The following is a 23,221-nucleotide window of genomic DNA, read 5'->3' on the forward strand; positions in this document are numbered from 1 at the left end:
GGTGGTGCGGCGCTCCTTTGTGGGCAAATTTTGTCATCAAACTTTATCAAAGTCTGGCATTCTCTGGATTTATGGTGCTTTCAAGACAACTGGGAACTTGGAAAAAATCAATGTCGAATCATGATGACGTCAGTGATTTTCAGGTCGGCGCTCTAGAAAGAGGCCCGAGTTCCCGACTTCAATTCCGAGTTGGATGACTGTTCAAAATGTATTTTCCTGGTCGGAGCTCGTTTTTTTCAGAGTTCCCAGTTGTCTTGAACTCACTGAAGTCAGATTTCCCAGTTCAGAGTTTCCAGTTGTTTTGAGCATGGCCAATGTTGAATGTTTATCCTTTTAAGCTTGGAAAAGAGGCCCTTAAACCCAGACTTGGACCACACACCCACTCCACTGAATAGCAATCTAGTGATTGCTTTGCAATGCTTGCAGTTAGCCACTGATTCCTTCCAAACCACTCATTGTTGAATTTGTTATTTCCAACTTGTTGTGTAATGTTTGTGTCCAATAGCCGATGAGCACCTATATATTTTATCTAGAATTTCTCTTCATTATTTCTCTTCATATGACAGGGATTGAAAAGGATTTGCCAGTAGATTGTCGATTTGATTCATGATGAATACTAGCTTGCCAGCTAAGATTTTGAAAGTATGATGTTGACATGATCAGTCCAATCAAAGCTACTGTAGATCTAATGTGATTTGATGTCATTTTATCTGTGGCCAATGACCTTGAGCCTTCTTGGATGGTCACTTCTAATGTAACTCTATGGCAGCACCCAAGGGGATTGAATTTTCGAGCTCTACACGTAGTGTCCCTATGAATGACAGAACACTGAGCCAATAACAGAGCAACTAGAGAACATTACCAACCCCAACGCTCCGTATTTTCTGCTGGCTGCCCTACCACCACAGAAAGCACTGAGCTAGGCTGAAACACCTGCATTTTGGAGCTGCCTTTCTCAAGAAAGCAAAAAATAGTTGTATTTGGCTTTATTAACTCAATGTTTTTTTGTTTAGTTTTTTCATTGTTTGCAAACTGATATGTGACACGTATTAATGCCAAAATAAGATGCAAAACAGGCACACAGAAAGATGGGTCGCCACTGCTCCCAGTACAGTGTAAGGCCTGGACCGTAAGTACATTAGAACCCTAACACTGTACTGGGAGATAGGCCTGGTCTGTAGGTACCGTAGAAGCCTGTCTCCCAGTACAGTATTAGACCTGGCCAGTACAGTACACTATAAGGCCGTGTGTCAGATGTGACACTTTAAAATGCAGCGTGGGCAGGACTCCAGTAGTTTTTTTGAGCTGCTGTGCACAGAGAGAGAGAGAAACCATAGAGCTCTTCTTTCATTACCCTGCACCTCGCTAACCCCAACCATGTTTACATTTCTAAATTAAACACCTTTTATTGAGTTCAGTTTCCCGGTAGCTTTTCAAAACGCTGAAGGAACTTAGACAGACGGAGGGGGAGAACCATGTTATTTTATAAACGCCAGCGCCTGTTGATATTAAAACACTGTAAAAATAAAGTGAACCTCATTAAATATAAAGGGAGAGCTATTGAATATGTGTTAATTGGAATGGTTCAGATGGTTAATATCAGTGCTTCTGCTCTAGTCTGAGGTTAGCGGGGCTGTAGTCTGGTGCTTGATCAAGATAATGTTCCCCACAAGTCACTGTACAAGCCTGGAGAAAATATTTCATTGACATTTATAAATTCTTGTTAAAGTATTAATATACAGTGCCTTCAGAAAGTATTCAAACCCCTTGACCTTTTCCACATTTTGTTGTTACAGCCTGAATTTAAAATTGATTACATTTAGATTGTTTTGGTCACTGGCCTACACACAATACACCATAATGTCAAAGTGGAATTGTGTTTTTTATTTTTTACAAATGAATTACAAAAGAAAAGCTGAAATGTCTTGCGTCAATAAGTATTCAGCCCCTTTGTTATGGCAAGCCTAAATACGTTCAGGAGTAAGACTTTGCTTAACAAGTCACATACGTTGCACGGACTGTGTGCAATAATAGTGTTTAACATGATTTTTGAATGACTTCCTCATCTCTGTAACCCAACACATATAATTATTTGTAAGGTCCCTCAGTCGAGCAGTGAATTTCAAACACAGATTCTACCACAAAGACCAGGGAGGTTTTCCAATGCCTCGCAAAGAAGGGCACCTATTGGTAGGGTAAAAATAAAGAAAGCAGACCTTGAATATACCTTTGAGCATGGTGAAGTTATTAATTACACTTTGAATGATGTATCAACACACCCAGTCACTACAAAGATACAAGAGTCCTTCCTAACTCGGTTGCCGGAGAGGAAGGAAACCGCTCCGGTATTTCACCATGAGGCCAATGATAACTTCTAAAACAGTTAAGAGTTTAATGGCTGTGATGGGAGAAAACTGAGGATGGATCAACAACATGAGAGTGAAAAGAAAGAAGCCTGTACAGAATAAAAAATATTCCAAAACATGCATCCTGTTTGCAACAAGGCACTAAAATAAAACTATAAACAAATGTGTCAAAGCAATTAACGTTTTGTCCTGAATACAAAGTGTTATGTTTGGGGCAAATCCAATACAGCACATTACTGAGATACCACTCTCCATATTTTCAAGCGTAGTGGTGTCTGCATCATGTCATGGGTATGCTTGTAATCGTTAAGGACTGGGGAGTTTTTCAGGATAAAAAATAAACAGAATAGAGCTAAGCACAGGCAAAATCCTAGAGGAAAACCAGGTTCAGACTGCTTTCCACCAGACACTGGGAGATGAATTCCCCTTTCAGCAGGACAATAACCTAAAACACAAGGCCAAATCTACACTGGAGTTACTTACCAAGAAGACAGTAAATGTTCCTTAGTGGCCGAGTTACAGTTTTGACTTAAATCTGCTTGAAAATCTATGGCAAGATCTGAAAATTGTTGTCAAGCAATGATCAACAACCAATTTGACAGAACTGAAAGAATAATGGTTAAATGTTACACAATCCAGGTGTGGAAAGCTCTTAGAGAAAGCCCAGAAAGACTCACAGCTGTAATTGCTGCCAAAGGTGTTTCTATTTACTTATGTAAATTCCATTTCTGTATTTCATTTTCAATACATTTTGCAAAAATTTTGAAAAACATGTTTTCACTTTGTCATTATGGGGTATTGTGTGTAGATGGGTGAGACATTTTTATTGAATCATTTTGAATTCAGGCTGTGTAACAACAAAATGTGGAATAAGTCAAGGGGTATGAATACTTTCTGAAGGCACTGTAAGCCAACCGCATCCTTCTACACTGACCTGAGATCATATTTTCTCTGTTGGTCCAGTGTTCAACCTCCTAAGATAATCTTTTCTTTCCTGTTGGTACAGTGTTGAACGGTCACAGCAAGGCACCCCGAGACAGCCCCAAGCCCAGAGGGAAGGAGTGGGTGCAGGTGAGGGAGCGCAGTGAGAGGGCCGAGGCACGGAGGGAGCAGGCCCTTAGCCAGCTAGATGCTACAGCCAGGGGCCACACCTTACCCAGGAGCCACACTACCAACGGACTGCCCCACAGGAGGGCCGCAGAGGAGCTCTGCAAGCAGGTACTGTATCATACTTAATCTATACCTGAACGTTATGCTTGGTTGATTTGGCTAATATGTAACTCTCTATAATGGTCATAAAGATGGCTGACCAGCATGCCTCAGTAGCCACCAGGCGAGTTATTAAACGGTAGACATTATCGTCATTAGAAGAGCAGTAATGTGTTATGATAAAAAAAGATTACACATTAATAGAGTAACGTAATAGCACCATGCTCGGTGTTGTGTGAAATCCCTGAGCTCCTCTCCTCCCTTTGTCTCTGTGTAATGATTGTGTTTCAGTCTGCTACTATATTTAGTACTGAGGCTGGGTTGTGAAAGCTGCCTTCCTGTCCAAGACGTTCAGTTGGTTTAAAATAGCTCTGCTAAGGAGGAGAGGAGGGGAGGAGGAGGGAGAGTAACTTTGACTCGGCTCAAAAAGCACATTGTGCTTCTGACAATTGCATGAACTAATCAGAATGGAGCGCTGGGGGCTTTGCCTCTCGTCAGAGAGACTAGCATCAAGACTAGCAGCTCAGCTCTCCCAGACGGCCAGCAGACTGGGGCCGAGCCACGCTGTCTCATGTTGATGCCGGGCCTGTCGGTTTTAAGTGCCGCCAACTGACTAATTAAGGAACAATGAATCTCAATGAGCAGGGGAGAGCCAAGACAAACTATACTCAAGTTATTGGCCTTTGTTCTATCCCCCCTCCCTCTGCCCTCCTCTCTCTGCTTTCTCTCTCCCTCATGCGCTCTCCTTCTGATTCATTCTCTCCCTCTCTCTCTCCCCCGTTCTCTCTCTCTCTCTCCCTCTTTCTCACTCTTCACCTCTGTTGATGTGTTGTACTGGCAGATTTCCCATCCTTGGCAACAGAGGGATTAGCATTTTGTGTTTTCTGATATTAACTGTGAGAGTGCAGCAGCAGGCTGATGTCCAATCCCCTGGACGAAAGCAACGCGATCAGGATCCCTTATCTGTGGAAGGGAAGCAGCCATAGGTTAAATTATTGTTATCATACAAGAACCCAATGTCCCTGTTATACAGCATTTAGTTAGAGTAAACCAGAGTAATGATATTCTGTGAGATCCGAACTGAGGAATGTTAATTGCTCAGGAATATTGGGCTGCTGCTCCGGTCTCATGTTGACCTTTCTGTCTCAGTTTAAAAGTCAATATTCTGAAGGCTATTCATGAAGACCTCTAAGGCCACATCTTATCAGCTATCACATTGGTGTGTTTGTTTGTTTTTGTGTAGTTTTGTGTGCTACATTGTTTTGTGTGTTTTTTGGTGCATGGGTGTGTCTGTTTCTCTATGCACTGGAAGGGTTACCAGCTCCACTTCCTGATCCAGTCTTTTCCTATTGTTCTGCTAAGATGGATCCAGTCTCTTCCTATGGGCTGCTGAGCTAAAGTAGATCCAGTCTGTTCCTATAAGCAGCTGAGTTGCAGATGTTCTGTGTAAATCTTCTTGCCATCCTGCAGATGGGCTATAGCAACACATGATGTCATCCTGGCCCATCCCCCGCCACCCCCCTCTCTTCCCACTCACGTGTGACCAAAATCCACTTCAGAGGGTTGGCTGTGGTTCTGTTCTCTTTCTCTCTCTCCCCCTCTCCCTCTCTTACTGTCTGTTTCCTGTACTGATTTTTCTACTTCATTCTCACCAGTCTTGGTGCTTTCTACAGTAACATGGTAACATTGGCCCATTATTTTGCTCCACAGGGCTGGGATGTAGCCTGTCTTCTCTCTCCTCTTCTCTCCTCTCTGTCTCAGACCAAACTATTACAGTGCAAGGCCAGGGCTCACGTGCACACCAACCCTCGAGAGAGGCTTGTTCAGCAGAGCCAGGGAGCTCTCTAGTGGTGAAACTAAAGTAGACAACCACCACCCAGCCCACTGTGCCTTTGTCAGCATATCTGTTCAGTCACAGTTGGCTGACTGGCTTTCTGTTTCTATTATTTTGGTCCAAATGGATGAGTTTGACCCTAAAGGAAGGTGTTGTTTATATTCTGCAGACAGAAGTCTTGAGAATCTCATGTAGTCTTTGGTTATGACCCTAACCCTCTAGAGTTGAGAATCTGATGTATTCGTTGGTTCTTGGCATCTTGCTGCTTCGAGCCCCTGGCAGACGTCACGCTGCGTATAGCCACTCTGCCATCCATCACTCTGGCCTGCTGGGGCGACGCGGTTATCTCTCCCTCTCTCTCTCTCTCTCAACATTTCAAAGGGGCTTTATTGGCATGCGAAAAGTGTTTACATTGCCAAAGCAAGTGAAATAAATAAAAGTGAGAAGACCCAAAACAATATAAACCAAAAACGATTAGAAATTAACAGTAAACATTGCACTCACAAAGGTTTGAAAATGATGAAGACATTTAATGTGTTATATTATCAACTATGTACAGTGTTTTAGCAATGTGCAAATAGTTGTAGTGCAAATAGTAGGGGAAGATAAATATTGGTGGTATTTACAATGTTTGTGCTTCACTGGTTGCCCTTTTTTCTCATGGCAACAAGACACTAATCTTGCTGCTGTGATTGCACACTGTGGTATTTCGCCTAACAGATATGGGAGTTGATCAATGTTTGATTTTATAGATTTGTTTTTGTTGTGGGTCCGTATGATCTATGGGAAATATGTGTCTCTAAGGTGGTTATACATTTGGCAGGAGGTTAGGAAGTGCCGCTCAGTTTCCACCTCATTTTGTGGGCAGTGTGCACGAAGCCTGTCTTCTCTTGAGCCAGGTCTGCCGATGGCGGCCCCTCTCAATAGCAGTCTGTACATAGTCAAGGATTTTCTTAATTTTGGGTCAGTCACTGTGGTCAGGTATTCTGCCACTGTGTACTCTCTGTTTAAGGCCAGATAGCATTCCAATTTGCTCAATTTTTTGGTTCATTCTTTCCAGTGTGTCAATTAGTTATCTTTTTGCCTTCTCATAATTTGGTTGGGTCTAATTGTGTTGCTGTCCTGGGGCTCTGTGGGGTCTGTTTGTGTTTGTGAATAGAGCCCCAGAACCTGGGGCTGAGGCTGAGGGGCATCTTTTTTAAGTGGATCTCTCTGTAGGTGAGGGCTTTGTGATGGAATGTGTAGGCATTCCATCACTCTGTCTCTGTCGCTCTCTCGGTCTCTGTCTGTCTGTCTGTCTGTCTCTGTCTGTCTGTCTGTCTCGGTCTCTGTCTGTCTGTCTCGCGCTGTCTGTCTGTCTCGCGCTGTCTGTCTGTCTGTCTGTCTCGCGCTCTCTGTCTGTCTGTCTCGCGCTCTCTGTCTGTCTGTCTCGCGCTCTCTGTCTGTCTGTCTGTCTGTCTCGCGCTCTCTGTCTGTCTGTCTGTCTCGCGCTCTCTGTCTGTCTGTCTGTCTGTCTGTCTCGCGCTCTCTGTCTGTCTGTCTCGCGCTCTCTGTCTGTCTGTCTCGCGCTCTCTGTCTGTCTGTCTGTCTCGTGCTCTCTGTCTGTCTGTCTGTCTCGCGCTCTCTGTCTGTCTGTCTGTCTGTCTCGCGCTCTCTGTCTGTCTCGCGCTCTCTGTCTGTCTGTCTGTCTCGCGCTCTCTGTCTGTCTGTCTGTCTCGCGCTCTCTGTCTGTCTCGCGCTCTCTGTCTGTCTGTCTGTCTCGCGCTCTCTGTCTGTCTGTCTGTCTCGCGCTCTCTGTCTGTCTGTCTGTCTCGCGCTCTCTGTCTGTCTGTCTGTCTGTCTCGCGCTCTCTGTCTGTCTCGCGCTCTCTGTCTGTCTCGCGCTCTCTGTCTGTCTCGCGCTCTCTGTCTGTCTGTCTGTCTGGCGCTCTCTGTATGTCTGTCTGTCTGGCGCTCTCTGTATGTCTGTCTGTCTCGCGCTCTCTGTATGTCTGTCTGTCTCGCGCTCTCTGTATGTCTGTCTGTCTCGCGCTCTCTGTATGTCTGTCTGTCTCGCGCTCTCTGTCTGTCTGTCTCACGCTCTCTGTCTGTCTGTCTCACGCTCTCTGTCTGTCTCGCGCTCTCTGTCTGTCTCGCGCTCTCTGTCTGTCTCGCGCTCTCTGTCTGTCTCGCGCTCTCTGTCTGTCTCGCGCTCTCTGTCTGTCTCGCGCTCTCTCTCTGTCTCGCGCTCTCTGTCTGTCTGTCTCGCGCTCTCTGTCTGTCTCGCGCTCTCTGTCTGTCTCGCGCTCTCTCTCTGTCTGTCTGTCTCGCGCTCTCGCGCTGTCTGTCTGTCTCGCACTGTCTGTCTGTCTCGCACTGTCTGTCTGTCTCGCGCTCTGTCTGTCTGGCGCGCTCTGTCTGTCTGGCGCGCTCTGTCTGTCTGGCGCGCTCTGTCTGTCTCGCGCTCTCTGTCTGTCTCGCGCTCTCTGTCTGTCTCGCGCTCTCTGTCTGTCTCGCGCTCTCTGTCTGTCTCGCGCTCTCTGTCTGTCTCGCGCTCTCTGTCTGTCTCGCGCTCTCTGTCTGTCTCGCGCGCTCTGTCTGTGTCTGTCTCGCGCGCTCTGTCTGTGTCTGTCTCGCGCGCTCTGTCTGTGTCTGTCTCGCCCTCTCTGTCTGTGTCTGTCTCGCCCTCTCTGTCTGTGTCTGTCTCGCCCTCTCTGTCTGTGTCTGTCTCGCCCTCTCTGTCTGTGTCTGTCTCGCCCTCTCTGTCTGTGTCTGTCTCGCCCTCTCTGTCTGTGTCTGTCTCGCCCTCTCTGTCTGTGTCTGTCTCGCCCTCTCTGTCTGTGTCTGTCTCGCCCTCTCTGTCTGTGTCTGTCTCGCCCTCTCTGTCTGTGTCTGTCTCGCCCTCTCTGTCTGTGTCTGTCTCGCCCTCTCTGTCTGTCTCGCGCTCTGTCTGTCTGTCTGTCTGTCTGTCTCGCGCTCTCTGTCTGTCTCCTCCCCCTCTCGCTCCTCTCTCTCTTCTCCCCCTCTCGCTCCTCTCTCCTCCCCCTCTCATCCTCCTCTCTCACTCCTCCCCCTCTCTCTCCTCCCCCTCTCTCTCCTCTCTCTCTCTCTTGCTGTCAACTCCCCTCTCTCTCTCCTCCCCCCTCCTTCCTCCCCACCTCTCTCACTCGTCTTCCTTCCTTCTCTGTATTTTTCCACTGTTGGGGTTGGAGTGGAAGGGGGCAGGATTGATGAAGAGGGTCACATTTCACTCCCCTTATCTTTTAATAGCCTCTCTTTGTGTTGGCTGCACCTGATAGGAATACAATACAGCTGCGGCCCTGCTTCAAACGCAGCCGTCAAGCCTGCTGTCACCTCCCTCTGGTGCCTTGCTGATTTGATAACGCCATCCTCTCATCTCCTCTGCATAGTTCACTTACAGCAGGATGCTTCAGCAGGGTTACTAGGTTCACTTACAACAGGGTGCTACTCAAGCTGACAGGGATGCAGTGGGCAGAACAGAGAGAGCAACAGAGCAGAGCAGCCAGTGGAGTCTAAGCAGAAGGCTGGAGTCCAGCTGCCGGAAACCCCAATGTATCCCTCCCAGGGTCTCAGTCCAGACATTCCCTCTGTTTTGACTACACACACAACATTTAGATTTTACTACACACACAACTTTTACATTTTACTACTACACACATGTATATAAACATGTATAAAGTTTGTTCCTGTTCAGGTTGATCCTAGTCTGTATCATGTTCGGGGGGGGGGGGGCAGCACTAAAACTAGGGCAAGAAAACAAAGTGGAGAGAGGGAGTCGACTCTGCTTCTTCCGCTGGTGGGTCTGGATGGCTTTATTCCCCCAGCTGCCATTATTCCCCCAGCTGCCATTAGCCAGTGAGGTCCCCGATGTAACCCAAACTATCTACATTACAGAGCTCTCATGTTCAGCAGGGGTTCTCAGATCTGCAGGGGGAAAAAACGTATTTTAGGCATTAAAGGCGAATTAAAGAGCTTAAGGAAACCATACCAAATAAAACTGCCTTTATGTGCTGGGATGGGGTTTCAAGTAGTAACCCATTTTATGTAGTGTTTTGTACATACAGCAGTTGTCTCTGAAATGAAAACCTCACTCTCCATGTTAGGGCGTGGATGGCTTTTTCGTCTGTTGTTGAAGCTGACAATCTTTGTTTTTTTGCCCTGTGAGAAGAGTGTTTGTCTATAACTAGCTGATTTGAAAGTACAGCTACCCTGTATAGGCTTTAATGAATGGCAGCAATTTCCACATAGCATTTAGTCCTAACCCTAACTCTTTACTTTTATAGCTGTTTCAGCGTGTGAATGTTTGCTAGGAGTTTTTACTTCTTCAATGTGAAGGCGCAGCTCCAGAGAGAGTGTGTGTGTGTGTGTGTGTGTGTGTTAGAACACAGAATCACTGCACTTCAGTATGTGAATAAACAACTCCATGTTCCTGATCTCTCTCTCTCTCCCGCCTCCCACTCTCAGGTCTCTAAAGTGAACGGAGCCACACGGGCGTCCCAGGCAGGCGTGCACACGGCCGGTGCCAAAAAAACTAAAGACTTCAGACTGCCGTCTAAAACTGTGAATGGCCATGTCACATACACCAAAGGAAAACGAGAACTGGTCAAGAAAACCAAACTGAACCAGCGCAAACACAGCACTGCTGCTGCCCATAGAGCCCATAGCAACAATCACCACCACAACCACCTCCAGCGCCACCAGCAACTCCCCCTCTCCAACTCAGGAAAAGCCCAGAATAGCAAAGCAAAAACAAGCAAACAGGTGCTATTATCCAATGTGGTGCACAAGGTGGCCAAAGGCGGCGGAGTGCGCCTCAACGGCCGGCTCAACGGGCGCCTCTGTGCCAAGCAGGAGGTGGGCAGGCAGGGGCGTGAGGGGCTGAGGAACTCCAAGCGGAGGCTGGAGGTGGCGGTGGCGGCCATCGGGGCGGTGGCTGACTCCCAGGGTAAGCTGGTCATCCTGGAGATTAACCCCAACCCTAAGAAGACCAAACAAAACCAGAGCAGCCCTCTGGAGACACGCAGTAAGAAAGCCTGTCAGGACAAGGCCTCGGTCCCTAACGGACACATCATCATGGAAACCACCCCTCCCCCCTCCCTGCTAGCCCCACCCCCTCCCTCCACACCACTAGCCAATCCAGAGCCAGGGCGCCAGCGGCCCAAGCGGGCGTCAGCCGGCAAGCTGATGTTCATCAGACAAGCACAACAGCGGGCACAGACTGCCTCTAACCCTAACTACACCCACACCCTTAACCGCTCAACTACCTCAGAGTCCCCTGGCCACACCCCCGGGCATACCCCTCACAAACCAGCAGAGCCCCGGCCTGAGAGGGAGAGGGAGAAAGATAAAGAGAGGGCGGAGAGGAGCAGGGCGAGCTGGGCAGCGTTGGGTGAGGCGCCAGTGTTCTGTCCCACCCAGCGGGAGTTCCAGGACCCCCTGGTGTACCTGGACTCTGTGCGGGAGGGGGCGGAGCCCTGTGGACTGTGTCGTGTGGTTCCCCCGGCTGACTGGCGCCCAGAGTGCAAACTGAACGATGAGATGCGCTTTGTGACCCAGGTGCAGCGCATCCACAAGCTGGGTCGTCGCTGGGGCCCCAACGTACAGAGGCTAGCCTGCATCAAGAAGCACCTCAAATCTCAGGGCATCACCATGGAAGATCCCCCGCTCATCGGTGAGTCGAACTCATAGACTGTTCCTACTTTACCAGCAACACACACTCCTAACGCTGGTCATCAGTTAGTCTCAGACACTCACATAGGCTGGATGACTGTCACAAAACAAACCTCTTAAGCAAACATCACAAACATTGGGTCTCCAAGGTATTGACAATCCAATAAAATGTTTGTTGCATTCCACCAACCATATCTGGTATTTAAACTGTGACGTCAATATCAATGTTCAGATGTGGCCTGTATGTCTGTGAGACAATAAAACAGTATTCCCAGCAGCTTGTCTGTCACTTTAGATTTCGCACTCAGCAGCTTGATGTGTTTTAAACAGCCTCTCTCCTTAAGTCTCCCCTGGCGTCTTTCAGAGCCCAGTCAGTCTATATGGCTGAAATAAATATTTATTGAAACTGTTTGAGAATACGGCCGATGTAGTGCTATCATACTACTACACTGTTGGAGCTAGGAACACAAGCATTTCACTACACCTGTAGTAACATCTGCTAAATATGTGTATGTGACCAATACAATTTGATTTGATCATTACTGTATGAATGTTAAACTCATGGCCATTGACCCTAACCCATCTCTCTCTCCCCAGGCGGCTGTGGGGTTAGGGTTAAGGTTAGTGTTAACTCTGTATCTGACCCCATCTCTCTGTCTCTTCTCCCAGGTGGCTGCGAGGTGGACCTGGCTCGGTTCTTCCAGCTGATTAATGACATGGGCGGCATGCAGCAGGTTATGGACCTGAAGAAGTGGAGTAAACTGGCTGATCTGCTGCGGATCCCGAAGTCAGCCCAGGACCGACTGGCCAAGCTGCAGGAGTCCTACCTCCAGTACCTGCTGTCTTATGACTCTCTGACCCCCGAGGAGCACCGCCGCCTGGAGAGGGAGGTGCTGCAGGAGAAGGAGGGCCTGGAGCGCCGCAGGGGGCCCCTGGAGGGCCACACAGAGAGGAGCCTGGCCCTACCACGCTACGAGCCCAAGAACGGGCTGGCAGGCAGTCTGGTGCAGCACAGCAACGGTCAGCTGTGCAGCCGGCTGAAGGAGCTGGACAGTCAGCAGCTCAAGGTGGGACGCCGGAGGCTGTTTGCTCAGGAAAAGAAGAATGGGGAAATTGCACAGCAGGAGGAAGAGGAGGAGGAGAAGGGGGTTCTCAGTGACCAGCACAAGTGTATTTACAAGGTGAGGCCCAGGCAACAACTTTGCACATCCTTTTTAAATCAGTGTTTTTGTTCATTCCGCTCATGCACTGCTCATGCTACAAGGGGAAGGGAAATATGGTAGTCTAGCTCCAGTCTTCCTGCCTGCCTGCTCTGTTCTGTTGTTCTAGCTGATGGAATGTAGGTCAGTGCTGAGCTGGGTGAAATGGACACACAGACAGCAGGCCTCTGCCTCTCTACTCAACATCGTTCTGCTCTGCCTCTCTCAGTGTTACCCCTGCCCAGACATCGACACACACACACACACACACACACACACACACACACCACATCTTCCTGACCCAGACGTTCCCCCTGCTGCTCTTCTCATGGAAGAACCTGAGTGTGATGTTGTGCATGTTGTTTCTAACCCTCTCCTTACTATGAACCTGCTATGTGTCTGTGATCTCATGACATTTCAAACACTGTTCTAGTCTGGATTCCATTTAAATCTTTTCCCTCTTTTTTTTTTTGTAACCAAATCCCCAACACATGCATACCCATAAGATGTGAGGCTAGTGAGTTCAGTATAGTAACCTAGCTCTCACAGAGAGGAGGGGTGAGGAGAGGGTGTCTTTCAGCGGGGCATTAAATCCAGGGATGGTACAGGCAGATTTATAGACGCCATCAACGCCCCTCCATTCTGAGGAGGCGTCCCGGGGAAGATTCATATTAACTTCAGTCATGCTCAGAAACTTTCAGTACCGACATGGAGCTGCAGAGACTTGCAATACAGTACACTCAGGTCAGCCAGTCTTTCCTTTCATTTTTCATTGCAGAATTATGCCCTGGTGGTATATGGCTGTATGTTTCTCTTCAAGGCTCGTCTATAGGACGGCATTTGCTTTTACAGGGTACCTGACTTTGTTTAATGCTAGCTGTACTATCCTGATGTGGCTTCTCTTGTTGCAGGGGAAATCTGTATCTCTCACCAACTTCTTTAGGATAGCCAGGAACACCATGACCATGTGCTTTAACAAAGAGCCCGGGGCTGCTGAGGTCGAGGTAAGAATGGAACTAGTCTCAATCCCTACTGGCCTTATGTAGAGGTCATGTAGAGGTCAACTCACTACTGTAGCATACCATTGACCTCGGCACCATTTATTAGTCACTACTGTAAAAAAAAATTGTTCAGTACGCACATTTGTCTCACTTATCGTTTCTCCTTTTTTGTCTTCCTTTACAGCAAGAATACTGGAGGATAGTGGAGCAGAGGCACTGCCATGTGGCAGTGCATTATGGGAAAGTGGACACCAACACACACGGAAGTGGCTTCCCCGTGGGAAAGTCAGAGCCATTTTCTAAGTAAGAAGACCCAATGTCATCATACCCTAAACATTGTAATACATGGCGTAATAACCATAGAGAGAAAATGATATCTCTTGATTGGCCACTGTGTAATGACTGTTCTTCTCTCCCTTTCAGACATGGATGGAACCTCACTGTCCTCCCCAATAATTCTGGATCCATTCTGCGGCATCTTGGAGCTGTGCCCGGTGAGATTTCTACCCTAACCCCTCATCCTCACCCCTGAGGCACACATCTTTCTGTCGGAGACAATGTGATGCCTGTTGTGGTGTCTGCTATGTTAAAACGGATCTCTGTCTCTCTCTGTGTGTGTAGGGGTGACCATTCCCTGGCTGAACATTGGCATGGTCTTTTCTACCTCATGCTGGTCTCGAGACCAAAACCGCCTTCCATACATTGATTACTTACACACTGGTGCTGACTGCATTTGGTAAGTATCCCAACATGACCACCTCTGGCTCTCTCTTCCTCCTCACAGGTAGATGTGTACTGTACAAGGACATTACAAAGATATGTGGTTTTTCTAAGGTGACATGGAATACATGATACAAAACATGATAATGCCCTGTCATTGATAACACCCATCTCAGATCAGATTTGTAATTAGCTGATCAAATTCCACCTTCCTTGAACACACGCCAGTCTTTTGGAAATATGTATTTATGCCAAAGTGGCTCTCATTAAAGCTACATTTACTTACAACAAGAAATTACTGGGTGCTAGCGGAAACCACAGGCGTTAGTGTGTTGTGTATTGACCTGTTATGAAGGCAGTGTTTAATCTCTTTGCATTAGCTCAACTTGAATGTAATGGTAATGAAGGGGTTGAGAAAGGGCAGTGGCTGTAGACATCCACCAGCCCAACTCCTCCCTTCCTCCCCATGTGTGCTACCTGCCCATTGGTGGTGACACAGGTGAGTAGCAATGTGCTAGGAGGTTCCTGAGATGAAGGCAAGTCATAATCATCATAATTGACTGCCTGCTCTCTTGAAGATCCCCTCATATTTTCATTGTGTCTGCATGTTCTAGAGTTACAGGAAGGACTAGACAGTCTGTCTGCATGTCCTAGAGTTACAGGAAGGACTAGAAAGGGCTAGACAGTCTGACTGCATGTCCTAGAGTTAAATGAAAGGGCTAGACAGTCTGTCTGCATGTCCTAGAGTTAAATGAAAGGCCTAGACAGTCTGTCTGCATGTCCTAGAGTTAAATGAAAGGGCTAGATAGTCTGTCTGCATGTCCTAGAGTTAAAGGAAAGGGCTAGACAGTCTGTCTGCATGTCCTAGAGTTAAAGGAAATGGCTAGACAGTCTGTCTGCATGTCCTAGAGTTACAGGAAGTGCTAGTTTGGGATGCCCTAGGACAAGCATAAATCTGTTACAGTTACACTATTCCCAGAGGACTTAGTTGTCCAGTGAGTCTGTTAAAAAGAGATCACATTCTATTATGCAATCAAGGTGCTCCATTTGACAGATGAAACCCCAGACGGACAGACAGCTCTACCTACAGTCAGTCTACAGGCTATGATCCCCACAGGAAAGCCGCCTCTCAGGAACTCATTCTCTTTCTCAACCTTCGCTCTCGCTCTCTCTCTCTCTCTTGCTCTCTCTAACCTCTTGAGGCAGAGCGTAAGCACAGACCTAACTCTGACTGTTCAAAGCAGAGGGGTTACACTGCACAGCTGATGTCCAGCGTAACACACACACACACACACAGTTGCATGAGCCTGAGTGGTCCTCTCTCGCCTTGCCAGGTATTCTGTTCCTGCTGAGGAGAAGGTGAAGCTTGACAAGGTGGTTCACACACTGCTGCAGGCCAACGGGACTCCTGGGCTGGAGATGCTGGAGAAGAACATCATGATCTCTCCAGAGGTGCTTTGTCGGGAGGGTATTAAGGTCCACCGCACCGTCCAGCAGAGCGGTCAGTTCGTGGTCTGCTTCCCCGGGACCTTTGTGTCCAAGGTCTGCTGTGGCTACAGTGTGTCGGAAACCGTGCACTTTGCCACCCCCCAGTGGATGAACCTGGGATACGAGGCTGCTAAGGTGAGTCTGAAGCCGGAGCTGCTTTCTGCAGCCACCCTGTGGCCGTTTAGAGACATAGCTCATTGTCTACCACAGTATCTCTAGAGCAGGTCTGCACAACCCTGTTCCTGGAGAGCTGCTGTGTCCTGTAGGTTTTGGCCCCAAACGTAATTTAGCACACCTGATTCTAATAATTAGCTGGTTGATAACATGAATCTGGTTAGTTTCAACTGGGATTGGAACGGAAACCTACAGGAGGGTATTGTAGCTTTCCAGGAACAGGGTTGGGCAGCACTGCTCTACAGTCTATGCAGGTTTTTGTTCCTGTTGATTAATGGAGTGTCATGTGTAATCTGGCTAATACAAAAGGCTGTAGAATATTCTGTCAATGTTCTGTTAACCCAGTGTCTCGCTGTCTTCCCCCTGTAGGACCTGAAATGCCGGCACATAGCCAAACCCTTCTCCATGGAGAAGTTACTCTACCAGATCGCAACGGCCGAATCCAAACGCGAGAACGGACACCTTCTGACTACAATCTCCGCTCTTCTCAAAGACCTCAGGTGGGTAGCCATGGAAACCAGGCACATCAAAACATGGATGCTGTTACGGCCTCATCCTTCATCCTCTGTTGCCATGCCAGTATGATCAAAGACATAGCTCAGTCTCACTGCTCAAAGCCAGGTTGAAAAAACCCCAAAGTCTTCTGTTTCAAATACACTCCATGCTTTAATGGATGTGCTTAGTGTCTACATCAGGGCGGTAATACCTTTAAATAATACTAACTGTTGTTTGCTGTACTGAGCTTTAATCACAAAGTTGTGAATTGTGTCGTGTTGTTCTGAATCACAGAGTTGTTGCTCTGCTCCGCTCTAATAGGAACATAGAGATGAGACAACGGCAGGAACTGTACGAGGCGGGGCTTCTGTCCTCTGCCCGCTACGGAACACATGACAACAACCTGGTGCCCGGCGACGGACGCAAGAAACCCAGGAAGTGGCTGGCGCTGGAGTCGTCAGAGAGACGCTGTCAGACCTGCCAACACCTCTGCTACCTGTCCATGGTGAGAGCTGGGCCATGGAGAATAGTGCTATGGTTATTTGGGGTTGGAGTTGGGGTTAGGACTAGAGCTGGTGCTGGTGCTGGGCAAGGGTGAATGTAGTTAACTACTCCATGTACGGGGCGGCAGGTAGCCTAGCGGTTAAGAGTATTGGGCCAGTAACCGAAAGGTTGCTTGTTCAAATCCACAAGCTGACTAGGTGGCAAATCTGTCGATGTGCTCTTGAGCAAGGCACTTAACCCTAATTGCAATTGTAAGTCGCTCTGGATAAGAGCGTCTGCTAAATGGCTAAAATGTAAATGTAAAGATGAATTTAGTTTACCACTCCATGAAAAGTTGTGTTGTGATGTCCATCCCAGGTGGTCCAGGAGAATGAGAATGTGGTCTTCTGTCTGGAGTGTGCTTTGAGATACGTGGAGAATCACAAGTCCTGCAGAGGCCTGAAGATGATGTATCGTTACGATGAGGTAAGATTCCATCCCAGCAAACCAGGAACATTCCCAGGACATTAGCTAAAATTCCCATTAAGGGCTCTATTCAATATGTATTGCTGAAGCGTTACAGATTGCGCAATATAAATGTTATGGTAATTTTTCAGATTGAGCCATCGTATGCAGCATTTACCGTGAATGCAGTCTCCGCCACCGTGGGAACATTGCCTTTAAATTTCAATTGGGCTTTAATGCTGAACTTCCGCGATACGGATTGAATAGAGGCCTAAGTTCAAGTTAGGGTTTTATCTAACATTAGGATGATAACATCCCAATAACATTCTTTGAATGTTTTTGATAACAAACATCTTCCTAACATTCACAAAATGTTGTGCACAACATCTGTAACAACCAGCACAGAACATTTCCCTAAGGTTCTTATAATGTTTCCAGGTAATGTAATAACTAAAGGTGTTCTGGGAACGTTCTTGCAATCAGGTGAATGTTTTAAACAAACATTGTACAATCATCAGCACAACTGGACAGTTTTTGTGTTATTTGAACTTTTGGGGCAACCTAATGAATGTTCTGGGAATGTTCACAGAACCAATTTTGGTTTGCTGGGATGGCCCTCTCTTATCTGAGTAGAATTGATCAGAACCTTCAATAGTGGAGTGGTGTAACATGCAATGTTTGGATGAATATGATATTTGTTCATGTGTAGTGTTCATTATAACGCAAATGTTCTCTGTCTGATCCCTCCATTCCCTGGCTGTGCCCCCCATGCCATCGCCCCCCAGGAGCAGATCAACAGCTTGGTGAAGCAGGTTTGTGGCAAGGCCCTGGGGAAGACAACTGAGAAATGTAACGGAGCAAGCCCCTTCAAACCACCACCCAAACGCGGACCCCGGAAGAGAGACACCGTGGAGGTGTCCCTGTCCCGCCTCTCCTCCTCCCACCTGTCTCCCGCAGCCGTCACATGAGGACGTTAACACCCCCCACTGCCCCTCCATCTTAGTTTGGAGAATCACTGTTGTCCTTTTTAAAGAAAGAACAAATATTTCCAGCATTTAATGCCCCAAATCTCCCCCACCCACACCCCTTACTATGACAAACTACCCCACCCACCCCCTTAGTATGGCAAACTTGTGAAAGCAAGCCGTCTTTTTTGCACTAGCACGGAAAACACGTTTTTCAGTTTCTTTATTTTGGGTGGGGGGGTTAGTTGATGTCGTCCTTAGCATTAATTGAAAAGTTCACAGGTAAATGTTGTGCCCCTTGCACTGCCCCCCCTCTACACTGTTTGAGGAGAGGGTCAGATTGGTCTCCCCCCCAGATGGGTGCAGTCACACCCATCGCCATCTGTCACTCAACTGTGAACAAAGGGACGAACGGAGAAGGTGCTCCTTTTTTCATTTTATTGAAATGACACAAGTAGAACCCAAAGTTTTCTCTCATCTTTAGTTTTTGAAGATGAGTTGTTTTTATTCTCCTCCTCTGTCTGCAGCAGCTCCTGTTGTTCAGGGCCTGTTGCTCCCTAACCCACGCCAGGTAAAACTTGAAAGGAAGATGTGTTTTGGCTGGCTTGTTTTATTTTGGATTTTAGCTTTGATTTTAGATTTTGAGAACGTCTTGTGTTTATTTTGTCATCGTTGTTTCCTTTTTCTTTATTGCTTGTGAAACTAGCGGTGCCGTGGCTGTATGTCAGAAACACAGCCTGGGTTGCCGTGGCTGTATGTCAGAAACACAGGTTGCCGTGGCTGTATGTCAGAAACACAGCCTGGGTTGCCGTGGCTGTATGTCAGAAACACAGCCTGGGTTGCCGTGGCTGTATGTCAGAAACACAGCCTGGGTTGCCGTGGCTGTATGTCAGAAACACAGCCTGGGTTGCCGTGGCTGTATGTCAGAAACACAGCCTGGGTTGCCGTGGCTGTATGTCAGAAACACAGCCTGGGTTGCCGTGGCTGTATGTCAGAAACACAGCCTGGGTTGCCGTGGCTGTATGTCAGAACCACAGCCTGGGTTGCCGTGGCTGTATGTCAGAAACAGACCTAGGTGCCGCTGGTCTCTGTCTCCGTAGTAGGAGGGAGGCCTCCTTCGCTAGCAAGTGAAAACTGTGCCTGATACTCAACAAAGAGATTGTTTTTGGTGCTGTTGGTTGTTATTACTGTATAACAATACAAAAGAAAGATGGGGTGCTGGCTAACTGCTAGACTCCTCTCCCACAGGGCGGTAGCCTCTAGGCTTTCCTCTCACACAGGGTTGGTGTTCTAGGTTCTCCTGTCCCACAGGGTTAGGTTAGGGTTCTAGGCTCTCCTCTCCCACAGGGTTAGGGTTCTAGGCTCTCCTCTTCTCGATGTGCAATCATGTTAACATTCCATTCTTCCAGTCCTATTGTTTCATCTGTACCAGTAAACATTAATTATTTCATTATTATTTTCTAATTTGATTGTGTTTTGTTCTGATGTGCGAGTAGAGCCACTAGTCAAAGGGTGTGAAATGTGAAATATGGAAATCCAAGTTCTTATTTTCTTTAGGTTTTATATATATTTTTCCTTTTTCCCATTTCAGATGTATTATGAATGATTTGAGCAGATAGTCCAACACAAAAACATACATTTTTGTACATAATCCTGTAAATGTCTTTAAATACTCAAGCCTTTTCTGGGGTGAAGGAAGGAAAATGATACCTCTAAAGGTATTAGAGGAAGCAAGGGAGGAAGTGCTTGATGAAGAAAAAGCCTTACGTTTTAGTTTCTTCATCTGTGTGAGTTTGATGCTTACATAGTTGCTCTGGTTACGTGTATACATTTTAAGTGCTGCTTACATCACTGAGACAAAGATATGGAGTAGCAATGGCCCCCTAGGTTTTTTTTTTTTTTTTGCTTTACTTTTTTAAAGAAAGGGAAAATATGTTCACAAAAAAATGTTTTTACATTTATTACTGAAAATTCAACAATGTAGTAGCTCCTCATGTTGCACTGAGCTTGCCAGTGGTGGCTGACAAGGTGATCCTATTATCCAGTTTGTTGGTTGTTGTCTTTTACAGAAGACTAAACTGTTTTAGGAATATTTCATTAAAACAAAGTTGGTCGTTTTCAACAAGAAAGTGGTTGTCAAGTTTTTATGGCCTTACAATGTATTTTATTCAGATTTCTTTGCAATTTTCTTTTTCTACAGTTTAAACTATTGCTCACTGTCTGGCAAGTTAATTTATTAGCACTGCTTCTCCATCTTTCCTTCCACTTGGAAAGATTTCATGTTGGTTATATTGCCATTTTTTTACTTTTGCAGTTTGTACTAAAGGTTTAATAAAAACGTACAGACAATTCACTGTCTTTTCTTTTGAACCTGTGTGTGTCTGTCCTTGTGTTCTTCTGAAGATGTTATGTTACGAAACTAACTGACCATTCTACAAATAAGTATACTCACCATGTCTAGGGTTCCAAGCCTGACTAACTGGTCCATAACCTGATATAAATGTGTGCATTTAGCGTGAAACTAAAGAGTAAGCGGACAGATGTCTGTAATGTACCCAGGAAACAGCGTACTTACCAGGGCCAGGGCGAGTTCTGTCCTGACTCTCTGGACGCCAGCCCAACCAGACCATTTAAGTTCAAATGGTGACAATAATATACAAAAAGGGAAAAATCTAAAAGGCATGCCATAACAAAAAAGTGTCAAACCAACGCTGTAAGACCCCATCAGACCGAGAAGCTACTTAGTCCACCTCTCACTCTGCAATAACCTGCCAATCACCCACACATGTGAGAGATTACTCCATTAACAGGCCTTGCTGGTGCTTCAAGCAGCTGTATGATATATGATTCTATAATCATGATATAAATACATACAATACCAGTCAAAAGTTTGGACACCTACTCATTCAAGGGTTTTTCTTTATTTTTACTATTTTCTACATTGTAGAATAATAGTGAAGACATCAAAACTATGAAATAACACATGGAATTATGTAGTAACCAAAAAAGTGTTTAAACAAATCAAAATATATGTTAGATTCTTCAAAGTAGCCACCCTTTGCCTTGATGACAGCTTTGCACACTCTTGGCATTCTCTCAACCAGCTTCATGAGGAATGATTTTCCAACAGTCATGAAGGAGTTCCCACATATGCTGAGCACTTGTTGGCTGCTTTTCCTTCACTCTGCAGTCCAACTCATCCCAAACCATCTCAATCGGGTTGAGGTCAGGTGATTATGGAGGCCAGGTCATCTGATGCAGCATTCCATCCCTCTCCTTGGTAAAATAGCCTTTACACAGCCTGGAGGTGTGTTTTGGGTCGTTGTCCTGTTGAAAAACAAATGATAGTCCCACTAAGTGCAAACCAGATGGGATGGCGTATCGCTGCAGAATGCTGTGGTAGCCATTGCTGGTTAAGTGTACCTTGAATTCTAAATAAATCACTGACAGTGTCACCAGCAAAGCACAATCACACTACCTCCTCCATGCTTCACGGTGGGAACCACACATGTGGAGATCATCCGTTCACATACTCTGTCTCTCACAAAGACACGGCAGTTGGAACCAAAAACCTCAAATTTGGACTCATCAGACCAAAGGACAGATTTCCACCGGTGTAATGTCTATTGCTCGTGTTTCTTGGCCCAAGCATGCCTCTTCTTATTGGTGTCCTTTAGTAGTGGTTTCTTTGCAGCAATTCGACCATGAAAGCCTGATTCATGCGGTCTCCTCTGAACAGTTGATGTTGAGATGTCTGTTACTTGAACTCTGTGAAGCATTTATTTGGGCTGCAATCTGAGGTGCAGTTAACTCTAATGAACTTATCCTCTGCAGCAGAGGTAACTTTGGGTCTTCCTTTCCTGTGGCAGTCCTCATGAGAGCCAGTTTCATCATAGCGCTTGATGGTTTTTGCGACTGCACTAGAAATATAAAATATATTTTGATTTGTTTAACACTTTTTGTGTGACTACATGATTCCATATGTGTTATTTCATAGTTTTGATGTCTTCACTATTATTCTACAATGTAGAAAATAGTAAAAATAAAGAAAAATCCTTGGAATGAGTAGGTCTGTCCAAACTTTTGACTGGTACTGTATGTAGGTGTGCAATAATGGCCTCTAGTAAAGAAAATAAACCCTGAATGTACGCAGCGCTAGTCTGCGGTTCCACCTGTCAGCACCTTGTGTTCAAAGTGTTCAGGCTGGGTTATAAATCAAGACTAGTGGAGGGGGACTATGAAACGGTAATTCTATTCCAGTTTCATTTCATTCTGAAATAGTATAAGGGATCAGTATGAGAAATGGCAGTACAAGGGGTGAAATGTTTATTACCAACTCAAGAGATTTGAGGGTAATGGTACTGTAACCACACAATGTTCAACATGGAATTATTTATTTACTAAATGGATGAAAATACAGTAAACATAAATGATGCATCTCTTCCTCCATGCCTACAGTGCATAGTCGCAGGGTTTTGGTCCGTTCAATGTCTTCGGTCCCATCCTCTCAGGATTTCAGTTCGCTCAGTGTCTTAGCTCCTACCCTGGTCCTTATGTGGCCTGTGAGCTGTTGTCCTCAGTGTTTAAGTGTCTGGTTTCTGGTTGGGGGCAGTGGCTGGAGCGGTGGCCTCCCTGCTAGGAACGTGTTGAGGGGAACCTCTGCCTCGTATGATTGTACCCCAACAGGACAGTGGCTGCGGTCCACCCTACCCCCTTCATCCTCCCTGGCCTCGGTGTTCTGGCTGTCATTGCAGGTGGAGGAGAGGGAGGACAGCTTGTGTCTTAGCTCAGCCTGGGTGGGAACCTGCAGTGTGATCTCTGTGGTTAACGACTCCACGTCTGGACCTGAGAGACAGAGGATGTATGTTTTGTGCAGTGCCCGAGAATTAATCAAAGTATGAAGTTGCTGTTTACTGTGCATGTCTGTTTACATGTGTGTCTGGGTCTGTGTGTCATACCCAGCATGGGCGAGGCAGCGCGGTTGTCCTCACCCCCAGAGTGGAGGAAGACGTCAAGGCTCTCATGGTCGGACATGTCCATCAGGTCCATCTGCTCCAGCATGTCTATGTTCACCTCCATGGATGAAAAGCTGCCTATTGGCCCTGAGCAGCAAGACACAGGTGTTAGTCACCAACGCATACAAAACTTCATCA

At 46.5% G+C, this 23,221-nt stretch overlaps 1 protein-coding gene across 1 annotated transcript in view; it reads left to right on the forward strand.

Moving 5' to 3' along the window:
- LOC311117497 (protein Jumonji-like) overlaps positions 1–20,438 on the forward strand; it is a 90,854-nt gene extending 70,416 nt beyond the window's left edge. Inside the window, exons 8-19 of the mRNA XM_084157529.1 lie at positions 3,373–3,584; positions 9,873–11,079; positions 11,748–12,259; positions 13,189–13,281; positions 13,463–13,581; positions 13,702–13,772; positions 13,900–14,014; positions 15,333–15,621; positions 16,030–16,160; positions 16,477–16,660; positions 17,017–17,124; positions 17,889–20,438. Of these exons, the coding sequence (XP_084013655.1) occupies positions 3,373–3,584; positions 9,873–11,079; positions 11,748–12,259; positions 13,189–13,281; positions 13,463–13,581; positions 13,702–13,772; positions 13,900–14,014; positions 15,333–15,621; positions 16,030–16,160; positions 16,477–16,660; positions 17,017–17,124; positions 17,889–18,071 (3,224 nt within the window). The 3' untranslated portion in view covers positions 18,072–20,438. The remainder of the gene's footprint in view (positions 1–3,372; positions 3,585–9,872; positions 11,080–11,747; positions 12,260–13,188; positions 13,282–13,462; positions 13,582–13,701; positions 13,773–13,899; positions 14,015–15,332; positions 15,622–16,029; positions 16,161–16,476; positions 16,661–17,016; positions 17,125–17,888) is intronic.
- Positions 20,439–23,221: the final 2,783 nt, after the last annotated feature.

The sequence above is a fragment of the Coregonus lavaretus genome (genome assembly GCF_964263955.1).
Source record: "Coregonus lavaretus genome assembly, chromosome: 3".
NCBI classification, from domain to species: Eukaryota; Metazoa; Chordata; class Actinopteri; order Salmoniformes; family Salmonidae; genus Coregonus; species Coregonus lavaretus.